Here is a 14,753-nt window from a genome sequence, read left to right as displayed (position 1 = left end):
GGCCTCGTGGTCGTGCTTCCCCTTGCGAGCGGTGATCCAATACCAGCTCATTGCATCGAGGTCGAGGTGGACTAGAGGAGGCGAACGGAACTAGGGTTTGGCGTGTCGGACCCCGAACAGATACCATATACACGGCCCGACCCGTAATTTTTTCACGCGAGTCCCACAAACTGCCCTCACATTCGGTACATATGCTAGAGCCGGGGCGTTTTAGGGTACGCGTCCCGCTTCTCCCCTCCCATGCTCTGTTGCAATTTCTTATCATCGACATGAAATTCTTTCCTCTCCAGCTTCGATTCCCGCATTCTCCGGCAACCAAATCGACAGCGATGGCATTTGCGGGTGCGGGCCGTGATGTTGGCACGGGGTTCGACGACCACCCCCGCTTCGAGTGTCACGGCGGCTTTGCCGACCGCAAGTGGCGCAACGAGGACAATCCCGGCGGCTCCGGTCTTTGACTCCCCGTGACAGACAAGCAACGGGAGACAACGCACATGCGTGGTCATGCAATGCCGGATCTAGGTCCGATGCGTGGAAGACCTTGCGCCGCTACAACCGGCTGTTCGACCCGACCCTCGAGTTGCATTGCGCGATGGAGCGTGCCTTCTAAGAGGCAAGGGTCGCCATCGCCGAAGGAGATGCCGCTGCGGTGCCATCCCGCTGCTCTAGGCAGCTCATCGACAACATGTTGCACGAAGGCGGACCGCTGCCCCCGAGGTCATCTCCAACGAAGACAACGACGAGGACAATGACATCGTCTCGGCGACAATGACGAGGAATAGACGGCGGCTCCGTAATAAGTTAAAAAATCTATGTTTAATACAGTTCTGTAGTTTGTGTGTATGAACTCCGGCAACGAATGTGGCGTGAAACTATCTAGTTTTATCTAAGTTTTAAATTTGCAGCATGTAGATACGAATCTGTTCTATGCGCGGTGGAAATTTAAAATAATTTTACAGGATCCCGCTTACGCGTTTTGTGAGACTCGTGGATCCTGCATCTGCTAGAGATGTCAATTTCTTATCATCGACATGAAATTCTTTCCTCTCCAACTTCGATTCCCGCATTCTCCGGCGACCAAATCGACAGCGATGGCGTCTGGCGGTGCGGGTGCACGGGGTTCTACGACCGCCCCCGCTTCGAGTGTCATGGCGGCTTCGCCGGCCGCAAGCGGCGCAACGAGGACGAACCCGATGGCTCCGGTCTTCAGCTCCCCGTGACAGACAAGCAGCGGGAGACATCGTGCATGCGTGGTCATGCAACGCCGGATCTAGGTCCGATGCATGGAAGACCTTCCGCCGCTGCAGCCGGCTGTTCGACCCGGCCCTCGAGCTGCATCGCGCGACGGAGCGTGCCTTCCGAGAGGCAAGGGCCGTTGCTCCGGGCAGCTCATCGACAACATGTTCCAGGCAGGCGGACCGCTGCCCCAAGGTCATCTCCAACGAAGACAATGACGAAGGTGATGACATCGGCTCTGCGACAATGGCGAGGAGTAGATGACGGCTCCGTAATAAGTTACAAAATCTATGTTTAATTAAGTTATGTAGTTTGTGTGTATGAACTGCAACGACAAAGGTGGCGTGAAACTTGATTACCTAAGTTTTAAATTTGCAGTATGTAGATACGAATCTGTTCTGTGTCCGGCGGAAATTTAAAATGGTTTTACAGGATCCCGTTAACGCGTTTTGTGGGACTCGTGGATGCTGCATGCCTGCATCTGCTAGAGATGTTCTACTATGAACGGAAGGAGACCTACAAAATACTTAGAAGAACTGCAATTCCCCAATTTGTTTGAAAATGTTTGGCTCAAAAAGGACCTTTGGGACCACGTTGGCACAAGCATGTTACAGGTCACTTTACACGGTGTCAAACTGATCAGCATCTTAAGCCCACACATCAGATCACAAAACACAGCTAATTAGAGCTCACAGTGGCACAGCCCTTTTGACTCCCGGTCTCCCACCACACCACAGCAACGGACGGCCTCGGCTCCTCTGCTCACCCACACGAATCAAAGCACAACGGAGGGAAACCCAAAGCCCACTGCCCTCTCCGCTTTTCCACACCCCACTGTCCCTCCCTCCTGTCTCACCCCCGCCAGCCAGCTCGTGCTCGTCCGAAATGGCCGCCTAGCTAGCTAAGCCGAGCTCGGCTAGCAGCCTAGAAGCGAGAAGGACGGTGCAGCGTAGGCATGGGCTGCTGCGTCAGCAAGAAGCGCGGCGAGCCGCCTGGCGCGCCCGGGGAAGCCGATGGGAGGAAGGCCGTCGAGGCCCGCGACCTGCCGCCGCCGGAGGAGGAGAAGGTCAAGGAGGTGCTCTCGGAGACGCCGCGCGTCAAGCCGAGGCCCAGGCCCAGGCGGGTCGCTGGTGGCGCCGTCGTGGCGCCGTCGGCGGAGAAGGCCAGGGCTAAGGACGGCGTTGATGGTGCCAGGGTCCGCAGGGCCGCGGGGGGCTCGCGCTCCGTCGAGGAGAAGTCGGAGGCGGCGTCCGAGTCGTCGGCCGCGACCACGGTAGCCGGGCCCGAGCGGTCCCCGTCAAAGCCGCCCAGGTGCCGGCAGGGGAGGTCCGCGCCCGGTGGCGAGCCCAGGCGAGCCAGGCGAGACCGAGACCACGGCACTGCCGTCCCTGGCGGGCGCGGGCGCGCGTCCCCCTCGCCCCCACCCCCGCGACGCGACCCCGGGCGGAGGTCGCCGTCGCCCGCGGCGAAGCGGGCGCAGGACCAGCGCGGCGACACCGCCAGCTCGGCCTCCTGCGCGCAGAGGAAGCCGCCCGTGCCGTCGAGGCCGTGCGGCCGCGCGCCGACGCCCCCGCGTGCGCAGGAGACGCCTCCCCAGCCGGCGCCGGCGACGTCGAAGCCACGCCCACACGGCCCTCCTACGCACTGTTCGTCGCCACCGACGCCGAAGGCGCCGGAGCAGGAGGATTTGGGTACTCATATGGATACTCATACTCCCCCAGGCAGCGACGGCGACGCGGCGGCCGGCGAGGGCGAGGGCGAGGGAAAGGAGTCCCTGGAAAACCCGCTGGTGTCCATGGAGTGCTTCATCTTCCTGTGACATGACAGTAACACTAGACCTGCCTGCCTGCTCTCGCCCGTCCCTCCCACAGTAAGTAATCAATCAGCGTACTCCATTCCGTTGTCACAGTTAGGAGTAACGAGATTTAGAAGCCGCGCTGTTTTGGTGAATGTATTTCTGCTGGCAACTTCTTCCCGGGCTGGAATTTTGTATCCCGGGAAAGAAACCAGTCCCAGCTCATTGGTGTGCTCTGTATAACTACTTCCTGCCTCTGCCTCTGCCTCTGGTGTCCTGTGTAATCTGTAGAATGTAGCTAATCCAAGCAAGCCAGGCCACTGTATCTCTCTGTAATGAACTGCATTGCATTAATACCTCTTTTCCGTTCCTAGTACTACATTGATTGCACTCGGATCTATCTTGTGCAAGCAAAGCTGGAGTTGCCACTTATGTCCGATCCGATCCATGGACCATCCACGGCCGTTTCTTCCTCGTTGCATGGTCCATCACGACCAGTTCGCCGGGGCATTCAATGGCTCCTCATCCGCATCCGCCCAGCTCAATAACTTGGCTCAACGGCTTTGCACTCCCAAGGCACGTCCCGGTGCACCGTGCACGTACTCCTTCCCAGATGCACACTCAATGTCCGCGGTGCCGATCGGCGACGTCTAACCACATGAGCCACGGAGTGGCGAACCGCCGGAGCTGTGGGTGCTTGCTTGCTCTGGGCCGGGGCCGCCACCTTTTTTCGCGCCATGCCGCCTTGGCTGCCATGCGCGCGCGCGCCCAGCAAAGCCAAACTGTGGTGTCCATCAGCAACGTTTACGTCGGTGTGCGCGCCCACCATCGCACCCGCCGCCTGTCGGCCGCTCGCCGTTGTCGCCACCCCGGTGGCGCCCGATCGATTATTTTACCGCGCTGGGTGCCTACTGCCACAGGACAGGAGCACGCACAGCGGCCACGGTGCGGTGGTGCACTGTGCTTGCTTGGCCCTTTTGCGCTTGCTTTTTGCGGTGTGGTACGGGGGGGATCGCGGCGGAATCTGGTGGCCGGGAACGGTGGGGGCGCGCGGCGCCCGTGCGCGGCGGCCCCGATGCGTGGCCGGCCGGCGTGCTGCGCTTTCTGCCGCCACCGAGGCAGGGAAAGCTTTTGAGCCTTTGCAGCAGGCGGCAGCTGAGCTGAGGTGAGCCCGACCGACTCACCGGAAGCTCGCAGTTTATCGACCCCCCGCGTAGAATCAATGGTAAAAAGGGCTGCACGCAGTGGCATGCTCCGGCTCGTCGGGCTCGGCCTTTTTCACCCGCGTCGCTGCGCTCTGCTCGCTGCTGCACAGTAACGGTAACTGTCATACTTCTATACAAATGACATATAAATACCAAAAATGCTAGACTTATTCGTATCACTTGTACATAAAGTTACGGGCCTTCTTTATCCAATGCTAAGAGCATCTTCAATAGATGTTTAAAATTTAACGGTCCAAAATCAAAGATGTAAAATTTGGACCGTCAAAAAATACGTTTTGAAGCTTCGGAAAAAACTCAACTCTAACACATGGTCCAAATTAATTGTCTAAAAGAGCAACTTCAATAGATGGTCCAAAATAAAGATGTAAAATTTCTTAAAATGACAAACTACTTGGTCATTCAACATAGTTCGAACATCAAATTCAACATAGTTTCATACATGAACTTCAACTACTACTTCAAACTACTAGATAAACTACTTCTCATCGTCGGAGCTGCCGAACTGCTCCCAGAACTCCTCCTTCTCCGAGTCGTCGCACCTCTCCTCCTCCTCCTCCCCCGAGAAGTCTGCCCAGTCCTCCTCAGAAGAGGACTCGATGGGGATCACCGTGAGGGACCGGCCTCGTCCTCCTTCTTCTTCTGCTCCGCCTCACGCTTCCAGTAGTGCTCCTGGCATCGAAGAACTCCACTCCCCAGTTACCGGAGGGTTTCTGCCTCATGCCGAAGAAGCCCGACTTGCCCTTCGGCGTCTTCTTCGGCGCCATCGGAGAGCGATGGAGCGGCGGCGGCGTGCGGCCGGAGCGGTAGCGGACGGAGCCGGGCGGGGCAGAGCTGCGGGGCGGTGGCGGACGGAGCCGGGTGGACCGGAGCTGCGGGGCGGTGGCGGACGGAGCCGGGCGGGGCAGAGCTTAGGGGCCGCTGATGACCCACAAGTATAGGGAATCTATCGTAGTCCTTTCGATAAGTAAGAGTGTCGAATCCAACGAGGAGCAGAAGGATCTGACAAGTGGTTTTCAGCAAGGTAATCTCTGCAAGCACTGAAATTATCGGTAACAAGTAATTATGTGTCAAGATGATTCGCAGCAAGTAGCAAGTAACAAAAGTACCAACGGTGCAGCAAAGTGTCTCAATCCCTTTTGTAGCAAGGGACAAGCCTGGAAACTCTTATAGGAGGTAAAGCGCTCCCGAGGACACATGAGAATTTCTGTCAAGCTAGTTTTCATCATGTTCATATGATTCGCGTTCGCTACATTTTACATATGGACCGTCTGTTAGAGCTGCGTTTTTGGCCTCAGACGGTCCAAAAGTTAGCTACTTTTACATTTGGACCATCTATTGGAGATGCTCTAAAACTGCCCCCCCCCCCCCATTTTCAGGGATGGGCCCGTGTCCTTCTTAATCTCCAATTAGAAACTGACTAATCATCCCACAACATCCATTAGCCCGTAAGAGCAACTCCAACGGGCCGACCCAAACGGGCAGCGATTTCATGCGCTTATTGTCCGTTTGGGTCGGCCAGACGGACACGAACGTCGGCTTTCGTAAATGGGTCGGCTCGTGCGTCCAACGCTGACCGGATTCATTTTTTGCCGGCAAGAAGAAAAAACATAATGCATAATTAAACATTAAAAGCCGGCCACGAAGGCCGGCGATAGTCCAGGCGTCGCGTCCGCATTACATTAAATAAAACTAAAAGAACACCTAAAACTGCGTTCATGCAGCCCTAGGCAGCGGCGTCGTCGTCGTTGGGGCCGGTGAGGTCGACCAGGGTTGGCGCAGGGCTGGCCCAGGGGAACGCCGAGTTCCAGAGCGCAGCTGCCTGCGCCTCCGTCGTCTGCCCCGCCGGCGCAGGCTGTGCTGGTGGCGGTGGCAGCGCAGCAGCACGGGCACGCTCCTCCTCCGCCGCCTCCCGTCGCTCCTCCTCCTCATCCTTCTCCACCAGCATGAGCCGCAGGCCTTCGACGCGCTCCGCCCGCAGGTGCTCCGACCTCCAGTGCTCGAGGTAGGCTTGCTCCTGTTGCGGGGTCGTGCCTAGCCAGATGGGCGGCACCGTCACGAACTCCTGGATGACGTCGGTCCACTGGTAGACCTCCTGCGGCTCCGCGGGCTCGGGCTCCGGCCGAGGTGGCACGACGCAGTCGCCGCTAGCCGACAGTGCGATGGCCTCCGCGAGGTGTTGTTTGCTCGTCGGCCATGCGTCGCGCTTGTTCCTCGCTGTCGCGGAGGACACCAGCGAGCACCGCCTAGTAGGCGGCCTCAGCCTCCTGGTCCTCGTCGCTGACGACAGGGGGGCGGAGGGCCTCCTGGCTGCACTTCGCGCACGCCACGGCGGCGCCGCTCCTCGTGCTCCACGGCAAACCACACCTTCCAGTTAGGGGAGTCGGCCACGTATGTGGGGTCTCGTCGCTGCTCCGCCATTAGTAGACGCCATCGCTTGGTCACCTCCTCCGCATGCACCCGCGCCGACCGCAGCACGGCCGACACCGGAATCCTCTTCGAATCCAGATGATAGTCGTGCGGCAGCGTGACGTCGGAGTAAGGGAGTGGCATGCGGTGCTCCCAGTGCCACCGTGCTTGGTGCACCAGGACGCTCACGCGCTGGCGAGGCCGGCGGGAAGACGACGACGGGGAGATGGCGCGGGGGAAGAGCGGGGCCTTGTCCTTGTTTGGGTAGTCGTCGGCCATGGTGTGCTAGGGTTTCGGTCGCTTGGTCACCGAGGAGGTGGCGAGATGGGCGGGGGAGGGTTTTGGAAGCGGATGGTGGAACCCACCGCACGCTCGAAATAAAAAAGGCCGTCCGCGGTCGCCGACGCGTGGGCCCGAGGATGGCGGCCATCATAAATTATGTTGACCGCGGTGATTGGGGGCGCGGACGCGTTTTGGCAATGGGTCGGTGCGTTGGGTCATCTTTTTTGTCTGCGCCGACCCAAACGGACAGCGGCGGACGAAATGGGTCGCCCCATTGGAGTTGCTCTAATTGCCCGTGGATGTAGCAAAGCTCTATAAATAGAGATGTCTCGTGATAAATAAAATAGCTTAAGGCTTTTATATTGACTTTTTTTTCTGGAATGCAAGCTATCACAAATGGGCTTCATCAAATAATAATTAAAAAACTCTAATACACATGCATTTCTACTTTTCACTCTAATTTTTTTTTTATACCTTTTTCTTTAAGCAACCGCCTTCTGCAAAGGATCCTGCTTTCTTATCCAAACCTATTTTTCCTGACATCCGATCCTACATGACATACGAGGCATCACCCTTTGGCTATGCATTGGTCATGCCCCGAGGAGGCACAAGTGAACTAATCAATCGTTTATGTGTGTATGTGGGGTGGGGGTGTAAATTTGGTGTTTTACCCTTTTTAAAAAGTTTAACCGGGAACGTACCTAGCTTTAAAAAATCAGGGTCTGATTTTTTCTTATCGCCAAGAAGCCGGTGGTAGGATTTCACCGTAGGGATGCACGTCATACCATAAAAACAATTTAAATATCAAACAATGTGCTTGTACTCATATATCGTTGGACACTTTGATAATAGGGTTGCACAAACTACTGTGAGACTGTTTGGGTGTAGGGTCATGCTGCGTTAACGTGGACAAGTTGCCTACTGTTAGGAGCCTTGCCGGTAGGATGGTATACTCTACTGCCATGGACCCCGATGGTAGGAAAAGTTCAGATCCTGAAATGTTTTTAAACTAGGGTCAAATCTACGTAAACTTTCATAAAAGGGTCAAAACATCAAATTTTGTCGTGGGTCGGTGGTTACGTAAACTTGCTTACCTCTCAATTGGGCAAAAAAAAACCTTGTTTAAGCTAAAACGTGGTAATTTGGGTCTGATTTAGATTAGCTACTCAAAAGAATTTGCCATTGATGTACACAATAAAAATGCCATCAGTCCCTAAAAAAATATCATCAAGTTCAAAAATGGATCACGGGTACGAAGAGATATCTTGATTTATATTTTTTTGGAATTTTCATGCCTTACGAACAAATGACCGGATAGTGGGGTATGTTTAAACACAAATTTGCCATATCTAAATTTTAAAAATGTCCTATCACACAAAAAAGGGTGGTCGTGATGCTTGTACCTTAAGAATTGCATACAAAAAGAAATTTACCATCATATGCTAAAAGATGGCATGTCCTTATAAGATTCAGTGCTCTACCAAATAAAAAAAATGCTCTATAAAAAAAGGCTCTTTCAAATAAAAATGACATGCTCTACAAAAAAAGCATGCTCTTTAAAATAAAAATGGCATGCTCTTTAAAATAAAAGAATGAATGGTCCAGAAAAAATGTCATGCTACAAAAACAAAGTACCATTGCTTACTAAATAAAATTTCCATGACATGAATGCTTAAAGTACCATGGCCTAATGAATAAAAACACATGGTGCAACTATAGGAAATTGACATGGTACCTAAGATAAAAACTAACACGTTATGAAAATGGTAAAAATGACACGGTCTAATTAGTGAAATTACCATGATGCCTATCATAAATTTGCAAATGGCACTGCTAGCATGGGCAAACCACTAGTATTATCTTATGGTGATTATCTACGTAATTGCATGAGAAAGCAAATTGCCATGGGAAGAAAATTAGAAAATGTTTCATGCAAACATTGCCATGTGAGAACATCCATAAATAAATATGCCATGGTCTAAAGCATAAATATTGTCATGGTTACTTGAAGTGAAAATGCGATGGTCCAGAGCATAAATATTTCCATGGTTACATGAATTGAAAATGACATGGTCTAATTTGAAAGAAAATGCCATTCACCAACTAATAAATATGCCATGGTATAATTTGAAAGAAAATGCCATTCACCAACTAATAAATATGCCATGGTCTAAAGCATAAATATTGCCATGGTTACTTGAAGTGAAAATGCCATGGTCTAAAGCATAAATATTGCCATGGTTACATGAATTGAAGATGCCATGGTCTAATTTGAAAGAAAATGCCATTCACCAACTAATAAAAATGCCATGGTACCCAAAATAAAATTATCATGTTCTCAATGGTACAAATTCCATGGTATGATTACTAAAAAATGTCATGGTGCCTATGATAAGACTACCACTGTCTAATTAGTACAACAATCATACAAAAAGAATGTTAAACGGTTTGTTTAAAAAACATTTATACTATGATGTGTATACACTTTGCCAACACAAAAAGTTGCCCCGACAAGATATTAGTTTTTTTGCCATGTCAACGGAATTTTTTATTCCATCACAACATATCACTTACAAAAAATGAAGCCATTCGGCCACAACCAAGAATTATGTGAAAATGACATCGTCCTATAAGAAACATATCACTTATACTACAAAAAGACAAACAATTCTACAAAAATGACTTGGGGATAAAAATGCCATGGCAGAAATATAAACTTATTGCCATGGAAGATTACTTGTTCTCTTCCATCACAACATATCAATTAGAGAGAAAAAAATGTTGTGTGGCTACAATCAAAATTCTGTAAAAATGTCATCATACAAATTCTACAATTTTTTGTAAAAATGCCATCACAAAAATTCTATAAAATGTCATCATATCCATATACTATAAGAAGAACAAATTCTACAAATTGCTATTGAGGATAAAGAAAACGCCATGGCGAAAAATAAATTAAACCTATTGCCATGGGAGATTTGCACGTATTCAGATTAGCTGAATAAATGCACTTTACTGTGAGCTAAAAAAAAAGGGGTGGGGGAGAGATTTGCGTTACAGGAAGAGGGATGCATCAACCATGCATTGGTCCGGAGTCGGTCGGCATTCTTTCTCGCGCTCTCGTCTCATCCGCTCGTGAAATGAAATGGGGGAAGAGGCAATGACCGCCAAACCTGGGAGAGGGTAAGGTCTGGTCGTCTTCACCCATTCGTGCCAACACACTCTATAGCAAAAAAAAAAAAAAAACACAAGGTGCCAAGTTCTGGTGCTTCAATATTATCATGATTTTCGATGGAACGTCAGCCAAATAGCATTTGGTTTTTGTTTCTGAGAGAGAATTCTACCCTTCATCGGTCTGAGTGTCCCGACAGGGTGAACGAAACGAGGAAGCGGGCTCTGGCATAAAATGACACCAATGAAATAACCCAAACAGGCTGGTGTTTCATGAAAGCCCACCAAAAGGCCCAAGTGCTAACAACCTCACCGCAGTTGCCACTGTGCGTCTGTGCTACCCCCCTAAAAAAACTGTGCTGGCAAAAACCGTACCTTGTACAAATTTATTGTCGAGAATTTTTTGTGCAAGGAATTTATTTTCTCCCTCAAGTTAAACAAAAGGGCTAACGGAGTTATCCATACAAGCACACACGAAAAGAGAAGAAAAAAAAAACGATTGCTCATCTCAACAAGCACAACGGAGCAAGTCCAGACCCGAGTTTGAGCCTCCGCCTGTCAACGGAATTGACAAGTTTCCTCCTCTCCTTGTTTATATCCCAAGAGTCCCTGACCACAGCCAGGTATGTCTCCCAGCAAAAATGGTGCTGGGACTTGCTTGTACAGCAAAAAAGCTCTCATGCGGCTGATGTTGCCCCCTCCCACTTGTTCACCACCTCTTTCAACTGCTCAAATCCCTGAAATGCAACAGACGGGTAAGACAGGAGTAAGCAAGTGTTCTGGGTTGTTGCTAGGCAGTGGGCACAAGTACACTAGCACCTACTACAGGCTATGTCGACACACATATTGCTCAGCTTAGGCATTTCCCGGTATCAAAACTATTGTTAACTGCCAAGCCATATCAATTAGTCCAGCGCTTATACTGATGACAACTAACAGAAAGCAACAATTTAACAATCTTGCTAGTTTGTACTACCCTCTGTACACTAATGTAAGGAACTGCAAAAACGTCTTACATTAGTGTACAGAGGGAGTACCATTTAGTAAGCAACTCCCAGATGAATGGTGCTCTGTACAGAGCAGGGAAGAGACAACATTTGGGGGTTTCTAAATGTCTACCTTATTCTCTCGGAAAGTCCAAACAATTCCTTCCCTCCCAAATGACTAAACTGCAATAGTATTTGATGGAAGAACAGAATCCGCTCACCATTCTGTTCGTGAAGCTCCCAAAAGATTCGCCTTCCTGGCGCGTGCTATTCCAATAGGAAAACAGTGGTTCCAAAACCTTCTCAATATCTTGAAGCTTCACTTTATTCATGAAAGTTTCTGCCAAGGTGGTCTGGTTTGGTGTTCCTCCAAGCCAGATCTACGGTCACAATAAAGAAAAGCTCAATTGAGAAAAATAAAATATGCAAACAAAATCATGAATGTGAACAAAAAGGAAGTATCACTGTTTGCATAAATGATGTCAGAACTATTTCGGCATTATTTTACCTGATAACTGTTTGGGCCGTCACCAACAAAGCCAACCTCGGCCATGTATGGTCTGGCGCATCCATTAGGGCAGCCAGTTATCCTCACCACTACAGACTCCTCTTCCTTGATGCCAACCTATTAAGCAAGCAACATTAACCTAATTATTAAGTGACAAGACAGGTACAAACTATGCACTACATATTCTATCTCAAGTGTTAAAGTTGATTGATTTTCGACGGGACAACAAATGAATACCTTGTCGAAAACTGCTCTAATTCGTTTAAGAATCGGTAGGATCCCTCGTTCAGCTTCTGTTTGTGCGAGAGGGCACAGAGGTAAGGCAGGGCATGCCATGGAGGTTATGTTCAGGAGATCAACATCCTTTGGTTCCTACATATATGAATACCCAATTTTTAGTGAGGAGAAAAAGATCACCCTGTTGTGCTCCAGACAATATATATAGGAAAGCCTTGCAGTTTTTCATTTCTAAATTTAATAACCAGCCTTGCGTTCAATTTTTCAATGTGAGAAGAACGAATCAGTATATAGGGAAGAGTAACAATATGACCAACATTATCAATTGGAACAGCAGATGCAGCACGGATAATTTCAAGATAGAATAATTTACAGTGCCCTAATAATAATATCAACTTAATAAGTGTATACTCCACATCACAGGGTAGGGATATGAAATGGACGAAAGAAATCTTACCAACAGACCAGCTTGAGCAAGAGCTGCAGTTATTGGTTCTCTCCATGCCTGATCAACCCCACATAAGATAAGGTTTTGGTTTGGAGTAATGCTAACATCCAAGTTATACTTCTCAATTATCTCTCGCAGAGTTTCCTTTGCTTGCCCCCCAAGACGACCATTATCAACATGCACTCCATAGAATAATTTACCATCACCCTGCAATAAACAATATAGAGAAAAACAAATGAAAACCTAAATTTCATAAAATAACCAATTGATATATGAATGTTGTGAACGAACAAACATATGAGAGATATGCCAGGATTTATCAAATGCTCTTATGCAGACTACAGCAAGAGAACAAATAAATATGCAAGCCAAGTCAAAATTTGAAGCATCGAGGAAGTAAACTAAATTAAAAATGACAAACGGAAATTTTGTATGAAAATATCAGCAATCCTCCCTAAACAAGGTAAATAATTTCTTCCAAAATTTCTTTGCCACATCTTGACCAAGATAATTATGATGGGGAATTATACCTGCTCCTGCCACCCAAGGTAGCTGTTGAACTGCCATTCCGGTAATGGACGGAAATCTTCAAACTTCTTCCCATAATATTTTTCAGCTTCAGCCCGGAACTTGTCGATTCCCCAGCTGTCAAGCAGATACTTCAGTCTGCTATACCTGCGGTCATCTCTTCTTCCATTTTCCCTCTGTGTAACAACTATTGCCTTTATAGCATATAATATATCCTCCTTAGGAACATAACCAAGTGGATCAGCCAGCCGAGGGAATGTGGTTTCTATTCTGTGTGTCCTTCCCATGCCACCTCCAACCTGAAAAATTGGGATAGATAAAAAAAAAAGGTAAGCATTGCTAAATGCAGTACAAGATGGAGCAGAATTTTCTTTGGCACTTACATAGAGGTTAAAGCCAACAGGCTCCCCTGCACTATCTGAAACTACAACAACACCGATGTCATTCGTCAGAATATCAACAGAGTTATCACCAGCAACTGTGACCGCAATCTTGAACTTCCTGGGCAGATACTGGGTCCCGTAGATTGGCTCAGGAGAATCAGGGAAGTTTGTTCCATGTGAGTTATCATTCCGGGCTTTGGTGACCTCAGGTGGTTCTTCCGCTGACATTATCTTCTCTCCATCCACCCACAGGTCATAATAAGCCCCTGACTGTGGAGCGAGAAGTGCTGCAATATTCTCTGCTGTTTCTTGAGCAAAAAGAATATCTTTTCTCACGTATGGTGCGGCAGGTGCAAGCACATTCCTATTGAGATCTCCACAAGCACCTAAGGTTGATCCCATATTCTTAATCACAGTGCTGATGACATGCTTCAAGTTCTTCTTAAGAACGCCGTGCAGCTGAAATGTTTGCCTGGTTGTCAGACGGAGCGTTCCAATCCCAAACTCATCAGCCAGTGTATCCATAGCCAAGTAAAGCTGGTTCGGAACTTTTCCGGAAGGATTCTTTGTCCGGAGCATAAACGAGTAATTCTTCTGGCCACGGACTTCCCGGTCGCTCTGCTGATAGCTTCCATGGAACTTAATCAGCTGGACAGCAGTTTCGTTGACGTTGGGAGCCTCTGAGACCAGCTCCTCATTCAAAGGGTAGCGAAGAAAATTGCTCTTCTCCTTGATTATTTCGACCTTGCTTCGCTTAACTTGCGACGCATCCTTCTTCAGGGGCTGCAGGAACGGCAAAAGGTTTCAGAATTCAGAGCATCGGATAGCAGCAGTCGTGCATCATTGCATAGTGTTTTTTCCTATTCAGCGACTACCAGTATAATACTCTAAAAGCGATTTATCAATGAACATTTCAGGAGTAAGCAGCTAAGTAAGATAAGTGTGATCGTGTACTACTGTATTTAAAATGGATTCAGTTCCTATCAATGACAGAGGCAGTCAGTGAGTGTTGCCCTGGGCGATGGGGATTCCGAAATCAACGCTTGACTGATCTGGTTTCACACCAGTGGCTAGCCCTCACCGAAACATAGTACAGTACAAAGATGAATTAGTATAACGAAACCTAATCCCATCAATTTCATGAAACCGGGGTCGGTTAAACTGCCCTCAAAACCTGATGAATTCCATTCCCGACGGGCGAGGCCCGAAAAAACCTCCCCCGCGAAAACGAAGAAAACCCTAAACTCGAACGCGCCCGCCGCCCCGCCACACCAGAAAACTCACCGTGGAAACGGCGCGAATGCTGGCCGCCGAGGGCCCGCCGCCGCCAGCCGGTGTGGCCCCGGGCGGCGCCACCCTGACGGGGCGCCCGAGCATCCGGGACCTCGGGAGCTGCGCGGCGCCCCCGAAACCATGGAACTCGGCGCCGCCCACCGCCGCCGACATCGCCGCGGCAGGAACCGGCCGGAACGCAGGGATGGAGGGGGGGATGCGCGGCGAGAGGAGTGCGAGTGATGGATTTTTGCTGCTGCGGGCGCTTGGCTGGG

General features: G+C 49.6%; 1 protein-coding gene across 1 annotated transcript; it reads right to left on the bottom strand.

Moving 5' to 3' along the window:
* Positions 1 to 10,476: 10,476 nt before the first annotated feature.
* Positions 10,477 to 14,753, bottom strand: LOC123443242 (sulfite reductase [ferredoxin], chloroplastic). Its single transcript, XM_045119562.1, has 8 exons — positions 14,491 to 14,753; positions 13,207 to 13,989; positions 12,826 to 13,122; positions 12,305 to 12,502; positions 11,848 to 11,982; positions 11,611 to 11,727; positions 11,324 to 11,482; positions 10,477 to 10,853 (listed from the first exon to the last, which is right to left on the bottom strand). The coding sequence occupies exons 1-8, from the start codon at positions 14,650 to 14,652 to the stop codon at positions 10,794 to 10,796; spliced, it is 1,911 nt and encodes a 636-aa protein (XP_044975497.1). The 5' UTR covers positions 14,653 to 14,753; the 3' UTR covers positions 10,477 to 10,793.

Source organism: Hordeum vulgare, chromosome 1H (assembly GCF_904849725.1).
Source record: "Hordeum vulgare subsp. vulgare chromosome 1H, MorexV3_pseudomolecules_assembly, whole genome shotgun sequence".
Taxonomy (NCBI): Eukaryota; Viridiplantae; Streptophyta; class Magnoliopsida; order Poales; family Poaceae; genus Hordeum; species Hordeum vulgare.
Note: the sequence above shows the minus strand (reverse complement) of the source record. Positions and strands in the feature narration are given on the sequence as shown.